The 15,131-nt window shown below is 42.6% G+C and overlaps 1 protein-coding gene across 2 annotated transcripts in view; it reads left to right on the top strand.

Annotated features, from left to right (window-relative positions):
• The window catches only part of ELOVL5 (ELOVL fatty acid elongase 5), a 103,697-nt gene that overhangs the window by 67,737 nt on the left and 20,829 nt on the right, over positions 1–15,131 (top strand). For both annotated transcript variants that reach the window (XM_015423979.1, XM_015423980.1), the window contains exons 2-4: positions 5,842–5,908; positions 7,735–7,922; positions 13,989–14,066. In XM_015423979.1, coding sequence (XP_015279465.1) covers positions 5,851–5,908; positions 7,735–7,922; positions 13,989–14,066 — 324 coding nt within the window. In that variant the 5' untranslated portion in view covers positions 5,842–5,850. The remainder of the gene's footprint in view (positions 1–5,841; positions 5,909–7,734; positions 7,923–13,988; positions 14,067–15,131) is intronic.

Here is a 15,131-nt window from a genome sequence, read left to right as displayed (position 1 = left end):
GTGGCAAAATATGCAGTTGAAAACAAGCTACGATAAAGATAAAAAGAGTGGATTTTATCATGAAAAAAATGACTTGGATAAGCTGTGGTTATCCACAAATGATAAATTGATACAAAATATGTATAAGTTGTTTTTGGTAAACTATGAGTTAGATGAAGAAGTCAAAAGTACGATGATTTCCTGGATGCAAGACTTTGGTTATGTTATAGAAAATTGGTCAAATGTGTGGACAGCTACAAAACATCTAAGATCTATTCCATATAAGGAAAATGTGTTTAAAATGCTTCATAGGTGGCACTGGTCACCAGACAAACTAGCTAAGTGTTACCCAAATATGTCCAAGAACTGTTGGAAGTGTAAAAACAATATAGGTACTTTCTACCATATGTGGTGGAGATGTACCTTGACCCAACGATATTGGCATAAGATACACAAGTTGTTGAGTGACATACTCAAAATAGAGATACCATATCAACCAGAATTCTTCTTGTTAAATGTAATACCAGAGAAATACAAAAGAAAAGAAAAATATGTTATGGGATATATAAATACAGCAGCGCGTATTTTATTTGCCAAGAAATGGAAACAAGGGGGAATACCTTCAAAAAAAGAATTAATCACTAAAGTACAGGAAGTGGTTGAGACAGACAAACTGACCTCAATACTGCAGAATAAAGATACAAAAGTATTTTGCAACAGATGGGAAATGTTTTACAAATGGCTAGAGACAACATGTTAATCTGTCATGTAGGACAATGTGAGACTCCAGAAGTTGATGTATATATATGTGTAAATTGAATATGATATGCATGATGTAATGCATTCAAGAAAACTGAAATAAATATAATCTTAAAAAAAAAATCTACTAGATTGTTCTGGCATTTTCATTTCTTCATCTTCCTCCTCCGAGAGGAATTCTCCCTCCTCCCTGTCTTCAATGTTGGAAACGGAAGAATCCTCCTCCTCCTCCCTATGTTCCTCTCTGTGTCTTTTATGAGAACAGGGAGGTGCCTTCTGTGCTGCCTTTGTAGGCCAGGGAGAGGGGCCAGGGAGAGATGGTACCTGTTTATCTACTTGCAGTTTCTTACTTTCGAACTGCTAGGTTGGCAGGAGCTGGAACTAGAGATGGGAGCTCACTCCATCATGCGGCACACTTGGGTCTCAAACTGCTGAACTACTGACCTTCCACAGCCTGCAGTTCAGCGTCTTAACCACTTGAGCCACCACAGCTCCTTATGCTCATTACTTCCTAATAATTCAGGTGCTCTGAGCAAGGCACAGCATGATAAATTCAGAATAGTAGAGTAAGGTGCATGCTGAAGATCACTTAATGAAGATCAGCTATCCCTTTGTATTTTTCCCCTACCAGCAGTCAAGGTTGTTAAGAGAATATTTGGCATACAGACAGGACCCAACAGCCTGCCCTTTTGCCATTGCTCTGTGAGGGAAGCAAGAGAACAGGAGAGTATGCATTTTACCATCACCACCCCTACTTGGTTCCAGGAAAAGCTGCTTGCCCTTCAGATGGGGTGATCAGTCCTGCAATTGCTTTCCATGCCAAAGCACCTCTGAATGTCTCTTGCCTTGAAAACTCTATGGGGTCACCATAAGTTGGGTATGACTTGATGTCACTTTCCACCAGAACTAAGGCCCCGGCACTGTGATTGAATGGTTGTGTATGATGTTGCTGTACAATATAGTAGCTGCTCAATCTGCCTATGGCTTTCCTCAGGCAGAGATCTTCTCAGTGCTGTGTTTTAAGTTTCTTTTAACTGGAGATTCCAGGAATTGAACTTGGGATCTTTGTGCAAAGGGATGTGCCCCCACCTCAAGTTCAGAATTTGCCAGTGAAGTGCAACAGCTGGTAGGGCTCTGCTGACAATAGGACCTGAGAGAGAGCCAGCTGGATATAGTGGGAGAGCTAGAGATGTAAATTTCCAGAAATATTGAAGCTTGGGGAAAAACCCAGTCCCCCCCCCCGAAAAAAACGGAAATTTTCAGAAAAATTGAAAAAAATGCCACATTAGCACTTTTTTCTTTTTCAGATTGAAAGTCATTCTGCTACTTTAGGAACATAAGATATGACTGTGAACAATTTTACTTGGCATGAAATGATCACAACTAGTATATTAAAAATATAGTGTATCCAAACAATTATTGTGGGTGGGTGGAGGGAAGTAAAGAACCGGATTAGTAGTAATTAAATTATTATTTACACAAAGGTTATAAAGATAAACTAATGTAGCTAAATGATTCAGTTTTCTGGAATCGGATAAATGAAAACTCTTACCTTTTTAAATTAAGTACATACTTTCAGGTCCTTTTTGTTGCTCTGTATTTTCTTCCAATGCTTTGAGGCCTAGTGAACCTTGAGTGCCAGCATACCCACCCATATGCAAAAACAAAACTGAAAGCTTTTTCTTTTCTTGTGACAATAGCACCTCCTAAAGGAAGAAATGCATCTTGTTCTTGCATTGGAGAGTTCAGTTTGTAACCTAGGACTTGCTTGTTTTGAAAATATTTGAACACCTTGTCTTAAAATATTTTATTCATCATGTTAAAATAAAATGTTCCACAATTAATTTTTTTCTTTTCTTTTTTTCAATTTTTCCATTTTTTTGGAAAAAAGCAAAAAAGGCTTCAGGGGAAAAGGGGGGGATATCCCCCCCAAAAATGCTTCAGGTTTTTTTCTGGGCCTTCACATCTCTAGGGACAACCCAGGTTCAGATCTCCCCCCTCCCCCCATGCCATAGAACTTGCAGGGTGACTTGGGCTAGTTGCTTTCAGTCTTGATCTACTTCACAGGATTGTTGTTTTTAATTTTTATTTTTGTAATTTTCTTAAACATATGAAATGTATTACAAACATAAAACCAAAACTGTAACTTTAAATACAATCAAAAATAAACATGATAGCTAACATGCTTAGTAATCCAACCACACACACTCAAGGATTAATTGTATATTTGTGTATTCCCCTACAGCATCCCAAAATATAATCCTACCATTATACCTCAATTTCTCAATTATGTAGTAAATTCATGGGGATTACATTTTGTTCAGCCATGTATTGTAAAGGTAAAGGTTCCCTTGCTCGAAAACTGGGCACTAAATAGCAACGAATTTTGAATGATATTTTTGTCCATCTAAAGGAGATGTGGAATATGAGTGTTTACCCATTATAAATTGGTCCCAGATTTTGTTATGACATTGGGATATTGAGGGGGGAGTCTGATCTTTCCATTTTGTGGAAATAACTAATGATGTTGCAGCTAGCAAAATAGCAATCAATTCTCTTGTAGTGTTTCTCATAAATAAATCTGTCCAGTAGTTTAATAAAATTGCTTCAGGAGTGAAGGGAAGCCCTATGGTTGTGATCATTTCATAGGATTGTTGGAAGGATAAAATGGAGGAGAGGAGAATGATGTATGTGGCCTTGAGCTCCTTGGAGTTCCTTAGAGGAAGGGCAGGACAAAAAGGTACTGGAGAAATAGGCCTCCTCCTGAACTTCGGTTGTAGAAATAGGCAGCGAGGAGGAGGCTTCCCCATCCTCAAATGACGGAAAGTGGCATAATAACCATGTTCACTATGCACAGTCAGGAGGTGGTGTGCTCAGCTACATCTGCCAGAATGGGGAAGAGGAACTGAGGCCACGGTGTGGCATGGCTTGTTCTGCTGTATTGACTCATTTAGTATTGGGCTGCACATAAGCTTTGTTGAAGTGCTTGGAATCCCTGTTAAAATGAATTACTACCTTGTTTGAAGTTTTTACTGTCTGTTGACTTCAAGGGACTCAAAGGTTATTTATAAACTAGGGTGGGATATTCAGGAGAAGAGAGTCCCTCTTAATTATGTTTTTCCTTTGTAGTTACGCCTAGTCATAATGCAAGCTATTACAGTTTCAGTTTCACATTTGAACTTGTAGATGTTGTTGTTCACTATTCGTGTAAGGTACAGGCAGCTTAGATGTTGACACTTTCTTTTATGATGCTTTCAAGATTGTTTTCACTGATTTTGATTAAGATTGGTAAGGATCACTGGTATCTCCTTAAAGTGTTCCATTAAAACACAGTGATCCATGGGTTACGATGGTCTCACTCCCGTTTCTGGATTCTGGGAGGCCTTCTCTCATCTTTTGTCATCTCCCCATAGTTATCAGCTGCTGAATGCAAGCATGTTCTTACCTAGATGCCTCACACATTAAATAGTGAGCAGTCCTTAAAATATCACAGCTTTAAAGGGGAATGTCTGCATAATGTAATCTTTGAGGCATTTTCAGAACGTCATCTTTCAGCTTCTTATGCATACACATATTAATGTAGGACAAAGCTGGTCGAGCACAAATCTAAACTGAGTGTGTATTTCTCTCCGGTGTATAGTTGTGTGACTGGCCTTCTGGTGTGCTATGTGAAACAAATCTCTTAGTTTTCTGTATCATATGTGAAATGCACATGCACGTGTCAGGTTCTGCTAGCAGCAGCACTAAAGGCAACAACAGAACTGCATACATGACAAAATAAGCCCTGTTCGGGTGGTCAGTATGGTGTGCAGTGTAGGTAGAGGAGTCTAGAATGCACCTGTTGGCCCCAACCCAGGGCTCCCAAGTACTTACCTTAATTCGGCCGGGGATGTATAGTTCTTCACGGGACCATTCCCACAGGGAAAACACAGGCGCTGCACTATTCCGTCACCCAGACGTGACGTAGGCACATAGCCGGTACCATCGAGTTTCCAGTCCCATTACCAGAGCATCGCCCAGCTACGTGCCTACGTCATGTCTGGGCGAACGAATAGTGCAGCGCCGGTGTTCCAAGCAAGAATCTTCCGGCGGGGAAGCATGTGTCCCCCGCCGGATCGTAGGTAGGTACTTGGAAACCCTACCCCAACCCTATTTTCTATCCCGAGGAATTGAACAGGAGGGAAAAAATGGCCCCCACATAGTGATGCTCTAGGAATTTCCTCTAGTTTCTGTGGTAAAAGATAATAGAGACTAGGGGATGCAGCTTAGATCATCACCTAAAAGTGATATCACATCTTCTTGAACTCAGCCTTCCCCAGGTGCCATCCCCTGAATCTTCTGCTATTTGCCAAGGCAGTGTTGGGAACCCTAACCCCATCGATTAGCCATGCATACAGTTGCATGTCTACCGTGAGCCCCTAACAGAAGGGTGTCTTCGTGTTCAGTACCCTGCTATTTGCAGTGTTCTTTAGAGACTGCCACATATAGATCTGTAGGTACAGAAGGCTCAGTGCAGACATTTCTGTGTGTGTTCAGCAGGTACCGACCTGTTCTGTCAACATGTATAGAGCTTATGCAATTTTGAACAACTAAACAAGAAAATTGTGTTCCTGGACTTCATTATTGCAGTTCATCAGCATGTTTCAAATGTATCAGATGGCATGGTTCAGATGAGCCTGGGATATTTTGGGGCATATGCATTCCTTCCCCAGAGGTTGCTGCTTTAGCCTGTCTGTGATTAATCCTCCATTAAAATCCGAAGCACCCCTTGAAAGGACCCTGGCCCTACCTCTGCCTTTTACTGACAGAACCAGGGTTGAATACTGGCAATACTATTGTGGTTGCCTCGCAACAGCCACTGAGGGCATTCATTTGTGAAAGCTACAGGCACTTCTTTTATCATTTGAGGGGGTTTAACCCTCCCAATACATTTTTCTCGTATTTCAGATTTTTCTGCAAACCCGGGCATTTTTCAGGTTTGTAGGAAAACCTCTCTTGTCTCTGGATTTAAGTACATGTAGATTTGGCCATGCTGAGAATGAGATACTCTAATTTCATCTTCAGCAGAAGTTGACATTCAGTTTCTCTCTTTCCTCTCTGCAGGTTTTTACAATGGAATCCCTGGATAAAACAATCAATAGCTATCTGGATGTGTGGCTTGGACCAAGAGGTATGTGATTTTTGTTTGGGATAGGTGGAACCGCTGAGGGCCTGATGATTGTCAAATATCCTTGCACATATTGGGCTCTGCAAAATTTACAGCACAGATACTGAGCAGTAGCAACTTGAACTGAAGCACAAGGGACAGGTTTATCTGAGGAACTATAAAGGATGTGCTTTAGGATCGTTGGTTTAAAAAAAAATGGATTGGAGCTTGCAATTTCCTTCTAGGTAAACAACCTTTTCTCAGTGGAACAATCTGTGAATGGGCCAATGATTTAAGCTGTCATGACCTTAACCACCTGCAGGTAGCAAATAATTTTTTTTTAAGTAAGACTACTTCAGAAACTTTCCAGAACGAAACTGGGAGAGCAGTTTTGCTCCGCTGCCCAGGATATTTTAAACCCTAGGATACTTAAACCGAGACACTTTCAGCTTGAATCCACTGTGCTCCTCTGTCAACATCTCAAATGGAAGACTGCATCAGCAGAGTTGACAAAATTTTGAATCCACGTAAGTGGGCCAGCCAACAGGGCTAAATTCTTACAGTAGAATCCCAATGTTAATGTGGTCGTAGGAACTGCTTTACATGCAGGCGCCAGTTTATGGGAGCAGCATGTTGAACAGTTCCATATGTAAGTGACCTCAAACCTGGTATTGCTGCTCAACAGCAAAATTCAGAACAAAAAAAAATCATAAATGTAATGTTGCATTAGTGGATATCTAAGATTTGTGTGCAACTGAACAACAACAAATGTAGAGGCCATAGCTCTGTGGTAAACACGCATACATCACATGTAAATGATCCTAGGTTCATTTTCTTGCATCTCGTATGGAAAGAGGTATGTGAACAGAAGTGCTTCAGTCTGTGATCTTGGAGAGCAGCTTCCAGGCAGAGCAGCTTATATTGAACAAGGCAGACCAGCAGCCTGACTCTCTGCATAAGGCAGCTTCATATATTCATAAACCTACGTATTAATTTAAGATCAGCAAGGTATTGAAAAAACTGTTTACCTTTGAATTGGATAATGTCCCCAAGTTTCTCAGCATGGATGCCCCAACATTTTAAAGTGGGGCTATTAACAGTAAAATCTTAGATTTCTTTTTTATCTCTTGTATAAAACCAGTGAGCTCAAACTGTGTCTTGCTTCTGCAAGCTAAGAAAATTCAGAGCAATTTTTTTAAAAAAACAAAACCTTAAGTTCTTACCTCCCCCCAATAAACCTGGCAATTTTAACTGTAGAATTCAATCATGTTGTGAATGTAAAAATTAAACAGTGAGCCAGGCACCTCTGGTGGGAGAAGAATCTAATAAGGTGGAATACTGCTTATATTTTGAAAGCCTGATGCAGAGATTGAGGGATGGGAGGAGAAACAAGAGACTGAAAAGGAAGTTTGGAATAAATGTTCCTGGAATCAAGATTTGGAGATAAATATGAAGGCTAGTATCAAATGCTCCCACTGGGAAGCAGCATTTTGTAAAGGGAGAATAATTAGTTGTACTTCCCTTAGCAACAGGGCAATTAAATAAAACCACACTACATGTAGAGGTTGTTGTATAATTCCAAACAATCAGCCTTTCTAATTGTATTTGCCAGCTGCTTATTCCCTCAGCTTTTGTTGCTAAAGCCTTGCTTGGGGGGGGGGGGGACCACCACAGTTTGTACTGGGACCCCCCTGTTCTTGGGTTCTGGTGCCAGAGTAAATCAGAGAACTCTGCAGTTGGTGCATCCATCTATGTGGCCACCATGCCCTTCAGAATGACAAATATTTTGTTAGCCTTATGACATTTTTAGTGCCTAAATGTAGTAACTTTGTGTTTGTGTTCTGTTTCAGATCCCAGAGTAAAAGGGTGGCTTCTCCTGAGTGATTACACACCTACCTTTATTTTTTCTGTCTTTTACTTACTAATCGTATGGTTGGGACCAAAGTATATGCAGAACAGACAGCCGTTCTCATGCAGGGGTATTCTAGTGGTCTATAACCTGGGACTTACGTTGCTCTCCCTTTATATGTTTTATGAGGTAAGAAATAATTGATGCTTGTGTGTGATGATTTCTGTCTGTGTTGATCCTTTCAGTAGAAGTTGTGGTCTTTTTCTGTGGGAACAATGGAACAGTTCTAAGATACTTGTTTTGAGTCTTCTATGATTACTCTTTCAATAAAAGTCAGATTCACACCACCCATTAACATATCAGATGCAGTCTAGTCCAGATTACCCATTTTTTGGTAGGATACTTTAGTGGAAGAGAGGGAAAGATGTCACAGTGTTGAGGCTGTTTCCATTTAAACAGCTCGAACAGCGATCATGTGGAGCCCTCTATGCCCAGTTCATGCATGTGTATTCATCATTCAACTTTTAACATCCAGTGATCACTTGCATGTAGAAAAACTCCACCATATCCCTTTTTCTTTAAGAGACAACAGATCACACTGCTGTCTGCAAGTCATCTATGTATAAGAGACCAGGTTATACTCATGTGTAAACCAACCCTTGGCATAAGAAAAGAACTATTAAAAGGAATGATATGGAAAAACTGCTTGAAATATACAAGGAAACCAAAAGTCACAATATTATTTTCAGGAATGTATAACTTGTACTTTCTGCCTAATTGCAGCTGAAGCAGTGCACAGACTTTAAAAATGGATATAGTCATATATGAGACGCTTCCCTTTAACAGGAAGTGAGTGATAGAGGGTATCACGTTCATCCTGGTAAAGTTCACTTTTTAGTAGCAGCCTTTCATAGCAGCTGTAATAAAACTTGAGAGCTTTGGGAAAGCTGCTTTTCCCCCTGTCATCCTTTATTAATTTGGTCACACCTTAAAGAACTGAAAATGTACCAAGTCTGATGTAGCAGAGAGTGTGAAAAATATGGAAAGACCTATATTGCTCAAGAATTGCATATAGAGACTCATCTTGACTACTGAAAAGGAGTACATTCCCACATATTGTGTATAGTGGAAAGTTGCTTCCTTAATTTTTCTTGTGCATTCACGCTAGCGGTTAGGCCACAGAAGTATAACATGCATTATTTTTATCCCTACTCCCAATCTCCTCTAGTCACAACCAAAAAGGCCATGTGGCGTAGCTGAATTATGTCTGAGGGTGTTTCAAACTCTTGCATTTGTGGTACTCACTGGTTGGATCCTTAAATAACATCTCACACAACCTGTAAATGTTGTCTTCTTCATGGTTTCCACAATCTCTAGGAAGGCATGTTTGCTTCCAGCATTAATCTGTCCCTCATTACATGGTGCACCAAGGCCACTTATTTTGTTTGGTGGACCATTCACGTGCCAGAAGCTATGCAGCCTAGTACTTAATCTGTGCACACCTTCTGTCTCGTGTGTTCTGAGCTAGGGAGCCAAGTGAAAATGAGGGTGATTCAATAATACTATTGAATGTAATAAGCTGGATGTGGATGTGAATTCCAACGGGAAGGTAAAGTGGTCTCTTTCATAGATGGCTTGACCACAGAGATGAACTATGATGTTGCTTTGGGCAGCCAGATTCATCCCATATCAAGAAGCAAGCAAGGCCATACTCTCAGAAATATGAGGAGCCAAGAGTCCATTCATTCCAGCATCCTGTTTCTCATGGTGGCCAGTCATCTGCCTACAGGAAGCTCACAAGCATGGCATGAAGGAAACAGCTGTTGCCTCCCAGTAGCTGGTATTCTCACATGCACTCCCTTTGAACCTGGACATTTTGTTTAGCTGTCATGGACTTCCTTATTGCCTTTGTGTGTTGGATGAATTTGCCTTTTAAACCCATTTTAGCTGGTTCCCATCACTTCATGTTGTGTCAATAAAGTGCTGTATGCTGACGTTCTTCCTTTATTCTACTCCCCATCCATTTCCTTGAGTGAGTGAGTTCTATAAATAAAGGAGAGGGAGTGGGGAGGGACACACACTCATGTTGCTTTTGGTGTGGATGGTTACATTGTGAACTGATTGTACCCTGATGTCACCAAGGGTTCTGGGACTGCTCTCAGTTTGTACAAGATCAGTACCGTATGGCTGGCCCAAGATTTATCGCTACCACAGAAATGTGAAGGCCCATCTCGTATTTGGATGGACCTCATGTATAGTGCCATAAGCACCTCTGAAGAAGGGTAGGATAGAACCACACCATGCATTTTTTTGATCCCATCTTTTTGTAAAAATGTTTAAAGGGGCTTACAGCAAGTATGCCACCAAAGCACATGAATAAAATGTCCTGAAATAGCAGTTGAAAAATGTAATTTCCTTATTGGAAAATATTCTTAATGGTCCAACAAAACAAGGCTTCTTCCACAAGCATATTGGGATGCACTTGATCACAACATTTGAGAATTGTACTAACTGTGCAGATATAATAGGAGCAGTTTGTTCTGATACAATTAGCTTCCATTTACTTTTCCTCTTGAATATGTTTGCCATGTCAGAGCACATTTTCTAGCAAGATAACATCTGTGGTATGTCTTCAAGTAGGGAACACTTTGGCACCACAATCACGAAGATATTTTTCTTGTAGCCAGTCATTTTTATAACTCCGATCATGAATATTTTTTCTTCAGTTTTTCCCCCCTCTCATGACAAAAAAAATGTGACCTCATAATTCTCACAAGCTGGTCCTATGTATTCTGCCATTTTAAAGCTGGAAATTCATGGTGCCTTACTTAAGTGTTGTGTTTCTAGTTTGGTTTATTTAATTAATTTATAACCTGTTTTTCTCCCCAATGGGGACCCACAGCAGTAGGACCCTGTGAGGTAGGGTAGGCTGAGAGAGTGTGATGGGCCCCAGTTCACCCAGCAAGCTTCCATGGTATGAGTGGGGATTCAAACCTGGGTCTCCCAGAACTAATCCGACATTCTGAACCACCACCACTGGTTCTCACTATTTGAACTATGGTTTATGCTGTAAAAAGCTAACTCCACCTTCCCCACAACTTCCAATTTCTAGCATTACCACCCATGGCACAGCCTCAGTAAAACCCCTTTCCATGCCTCGCTCTCCTTTGCATGTGCTCAGTTTTCCGTTGCCTGATTTCAGGCAGTGAGGTGGGCTTGAGCAATATATCTGGTCATTAATAAGTAGTGGGTACTACCCCCCCCTTGGATCACCTTATATCGGGAAAACCTCAGGTCTTTTTAAGTACTTTCAAGAAGAACGTGGGAAAAAGAAGGGGGTTAAGCATACCGCCTCCTCCCAGTCCCGTCCCTCCCTTTCTCGAGCACAGTTCTTCTCTTCCCACTGGAAGGCAAGTCCCCGCTGATGGGGGAGTGGTAATACAGGGAGCTCCAGAATGTCCTTTCCCATTAATGAGAGGCTTCCTCTTTTACCTCTCTCGGGCACTTCCTGACTCCAGCGATGTGTTCTTTCTCAATTGTAAAGTTGCTCTTTGTTCCCCACCCCACCCTCACTTGCAAGGATGGTGCAGGGGGTGGGGGTGGCTAGCTGTAGGGCAGGGGTGAACCCTACTGAAAGATGATCCTGAATTTGAAGAAAACTCTGCATTGATGACCAGTGAGGGAAAGCTTTTCCAAACTGAGAAAGCTTACGCTGCATCCTCCTCTCCCAGTTGTAACTCGGCTTCCGTTCCCCAGTAACAAGCTGTGCCAGGGACTCAGCTTGGAGAAGTGGGGGTTGACAAGCCGAAAGCACTCAGCCTGTGAACTGATGTTGGCAGGGCGAATCTTGGTTCCATAGCCACTGATCTCTTTATCCCTTTTATTTCCACCATGTATATCTGGACGGGGGGCTGCATCTCAGTGGGAGAACATCTGCCTTCTGTGCAGCAAGTCCCAGTTCACTCTGCAGACTGTCCAGTGAAAAGGACCAGGGAACACAGGGTGTGAAAGATCTCTACCTGAAACAGAGAAGACGCCACCTCTCAGCTTAGGCAATACTGACCTTGAGAAACCAAGGACTTATCTCAATGTCAGGCTGCTTCACAGTTGCATTGGTAACTGAACAGAATGTCTGGGTTGTCCTACAACTGCTGTTTTCTCTGTAAGAGAACTGATAGTATTTGTTGGAGAAAGTGTAGATCAGGACTTCCTAAATGGCAGTTGCCCTGATCTCGATGGCCCAGGCTAGCCCAGTTTATGAGCTAAACAGAGTCAGCCCTGGTTAGTATTTAGACGCCCTGACCTGGATAGCTGTCAGGTTTCAGAAACTAAGCAGGGTCAGCCTTGGCTAGTATTTGGAAGGGCAACCTCCAAGGAATACTAGGGCTGTAATGCAGAGGCGACCAATGGCAAACCACTTCTGAAACGTCTTTTGCCTTAAAAACAAATCTAGCTCGCCACCTAGTGGTGCATAATACTAGAAAAAGAGCTAGAACTTCTGACTGCCAGACAACCTTAGTGTCTCCTGGCTATTCTACACACAATGTCATATGATGATGATTGGTAGTATTTGGATGGGAAACCACCAAGGAATACCATGGTCACTGTGCGGAGGAAGGCAATGCCAAACCACCTACATTAGTCTCTTGCCTTGAAAACCCTACAGGGTTGCTGTAAATCGGCTGCAACTTGACAGCACTTTAGACACAACCAGCAACAGGAAACTTGTCAGTTACCAAAGAGTGGATGGAAAGGAGGGAAAAATCTCTGTGGAAAGGTTTCAGTCAGATGTGGGATGAAATCACTCCCTAGAAAAAGTAGGGAGTCTGTCCACTGTCAGTAGCTACAGATCAGAAAGCTACATGGTAAGCGGCTATTTAAATGGCTTGCACAATTCTGCATTGTTTGTCAGTCACACAGACCGAGTCTGTGGCTAATACTGCAGGGAACAATTAATGGTCCTCTTTCCCAGGGGTACTTTGTAAAAGTACTTGCATGGTTGAAAATATGAGGCTGAATAAAGTTGCTAAGTGGAACTTCAAAAAAAATACATAAACACAGCAAATGCTACTAGCCCTGTTCCTAAAGGAGATTTTCACTGCTTTCAAAGAAAAGCTTAGCCAAAACTCTGCCAATTAGTGCTGTGCTGCACACTGGAAGCATTATAAAAATAAGGCTATTGTCTGCTTTTGCATACAAAATGCTTGTTTTTATTTGCTGCTGGAAACAGATAAGCTTTAGTACCCCAAACTACTACTGTAGTTTGCTGCTTATAAATCCTTTGTAGTTTATGTTATATCTGGCTTCAGCGAGTTACAGTCAGGTTTGCTAATACTCTGAAGAAAGGAGCCTTCTCACAGAGGCCAGTGGACATGATTGGTCCTGAAATGCAGTACAGTTTGTTGTAGTTAATCCTTTTGGATCATGAAATGCGTTCTTAAACCATGAAAGCTGGGTTACTGAAAGAATGTGACCTGAATTCTAAGAGATCAGTGCGGGGCATTTTCCTTGCTGTGCAAACATTCTCACTGGGGTCTCCAGATACATGAATAGTACAAACACACTGAAGTGTACATTTAGCGCATTTTGTTCTGGCAAATTGATTTAATTACACAAATGAAACAGTTTGAGCATAGACGTGACTACAGCTTAGGATATTACTCCCCGCCTCAGCTTTTTGAAGACGTGTGCTTTACTTAACACTCCTCAGAACTGTGAGCTCAACGTAGCCTTTTTGGGTGGGCAGAGCGGGACCCTTCCTTCCATTTTCACTAGAAGAAAAGTTGGCTGGAGCCAACCCAAAATAAGACTTTAATCTTATCCTGTCTGAAGAAGTCCCTAGTTGAACATGACAGAGAATAACCAATTCTAACTTGCTTGGCCAGCTACAACAAATAGCAGTTACTAAGGCTGGAAACAGAAGGTGGCTTTGGGTATTTTTAGTGATTTGAAAGTCACATGGAAAGGTGATTGTAGCATGTACACTCATTTTACTTTGTGCCTCCAATAAACACATTTTGCAGACGTTTGTCCAGTGGCAACTTGGGAACATGAGAAGCATTAATTTTCTCTGGCCATTTTTAGTTCTCTTAAACTGACTCCAGTCTCAGCTTAAAATCACTCCTGGGGGCTTTATCTAAGATCACATGGTGAGCACTTTGGTTAATTAACTTAAAGCATTGCATTTTTAAATTTGTAGCATGAAAAAAAGTGTAGTGTTGTCAACAATTGACTGTTTATTTCCCTTTTTATTAGCTGGTGACAGGAGTATGGGAAGGAGGATATAATTTCTTCTGTCAGGATACGCACAGTGGAGGTGAAGCTGATATGAAGGTAACATTATACATTATGAGCTGACTCTGGAACTTTGCTTTGTCTCCTGTGTTGTGCGTGAAGGTCACTGCAGTAGTAGAATATATGTGCAAATTTGGGAAGGACATGAAATTTTCCATATTGGTATAGCTGAAGGAAAGGCTTACTTTTAAGTCACTCTGAAGGAAAAGGGAAGAAAGCTGAAAAGTATGCAGACGGAGAGTGATTTCAGCTAAGCATACCTTTATTTAGTTCAGGACAAAGACAACTAACCGGCTCGCAGGCCGGCTTATATTCCCTCTGAGAAACCCACCACCAACACACACCCCCACTCCCGATAGGCTATTTACAGTAACCAAGAGACCTATTGGCCTCTTGGCCAGGACCTAGCCCTTTCATTGGGCCTGGCTAGGATCCTATTTGCCCATTGTCTTTAGGTCTGAAGCTTTGGGTATTTGTGCCTGGACAAGTCCAGGCATGCCCGGCCCTGTCAGGGCCTGATACACTACACCCCTCCCCCCATGGTCCGCGATGCATCCGCAGACAAAGTCCTCTAGGTAGGCTGGGGGCTTCCTGATGCGAGCCGAGCGGCGAGGTTCGGGGACGGTGGTGGCGTCTGCCCCGGGAGCCCTTGGCGGCGAGCTGACGGGTCGCGGGGCTGGGAGTGCAGGTTCCCCCGGGCCCTCCCGCGGTGCGTCGGGGGCTTGTGCTGGTGGTAGCGTAGTGGCGGCCTCGGTAGTAGGCCGTGGCCCCGTTTCCGGCAGTGGGGCTTCTGGCGTTGCCTCCGGAATTCTGGCCCAGTCCGAGTCCTCTGGGTCCACCGGCAGCGTCCGGCGGCGTAGCTGGTCGATGTGCCTGTGTAATACTTGGCCGTCCTCGCACGAGACCTCATACGATCTGGGGCCCTTCACTCGGATGACCCGAGCCGGAATCCAGGTGGGCCCCTTGGCGTAGTTCCGTGCGTACACCGGATCTTCAGTCTTCAGGAAAGAACCCCCTGGCGGCCTCGTGCGATCCAGCCGAGACATCAGGCGGCGGCCCAGCAGTAGTTCCGCCGGACTGCGCCCCGTAGTGGTGTGGGGCGTT

Source organism: Gekko japonicus, unplaced genomic scaffold, assembly GCF_001447785.1.
Source record: "Gekko japonicus isolate JY-2015 unplaced genomic scaffold, Gekko_japonicus_V1.1 scaffold391, whole genome shotgun sequence".
Taxonomy (NCBI): Eukaryota; Metazoa; Chordata; class Lepidosauria; order Squamata; family Gekkonidae; genus Gekko; species Gekko japonicus.
The sequence above is the reverse complement of the archived record's forward strand: the minus strand, read 5'-3'. Positions and strand labels throughout refer to the sequence as shown.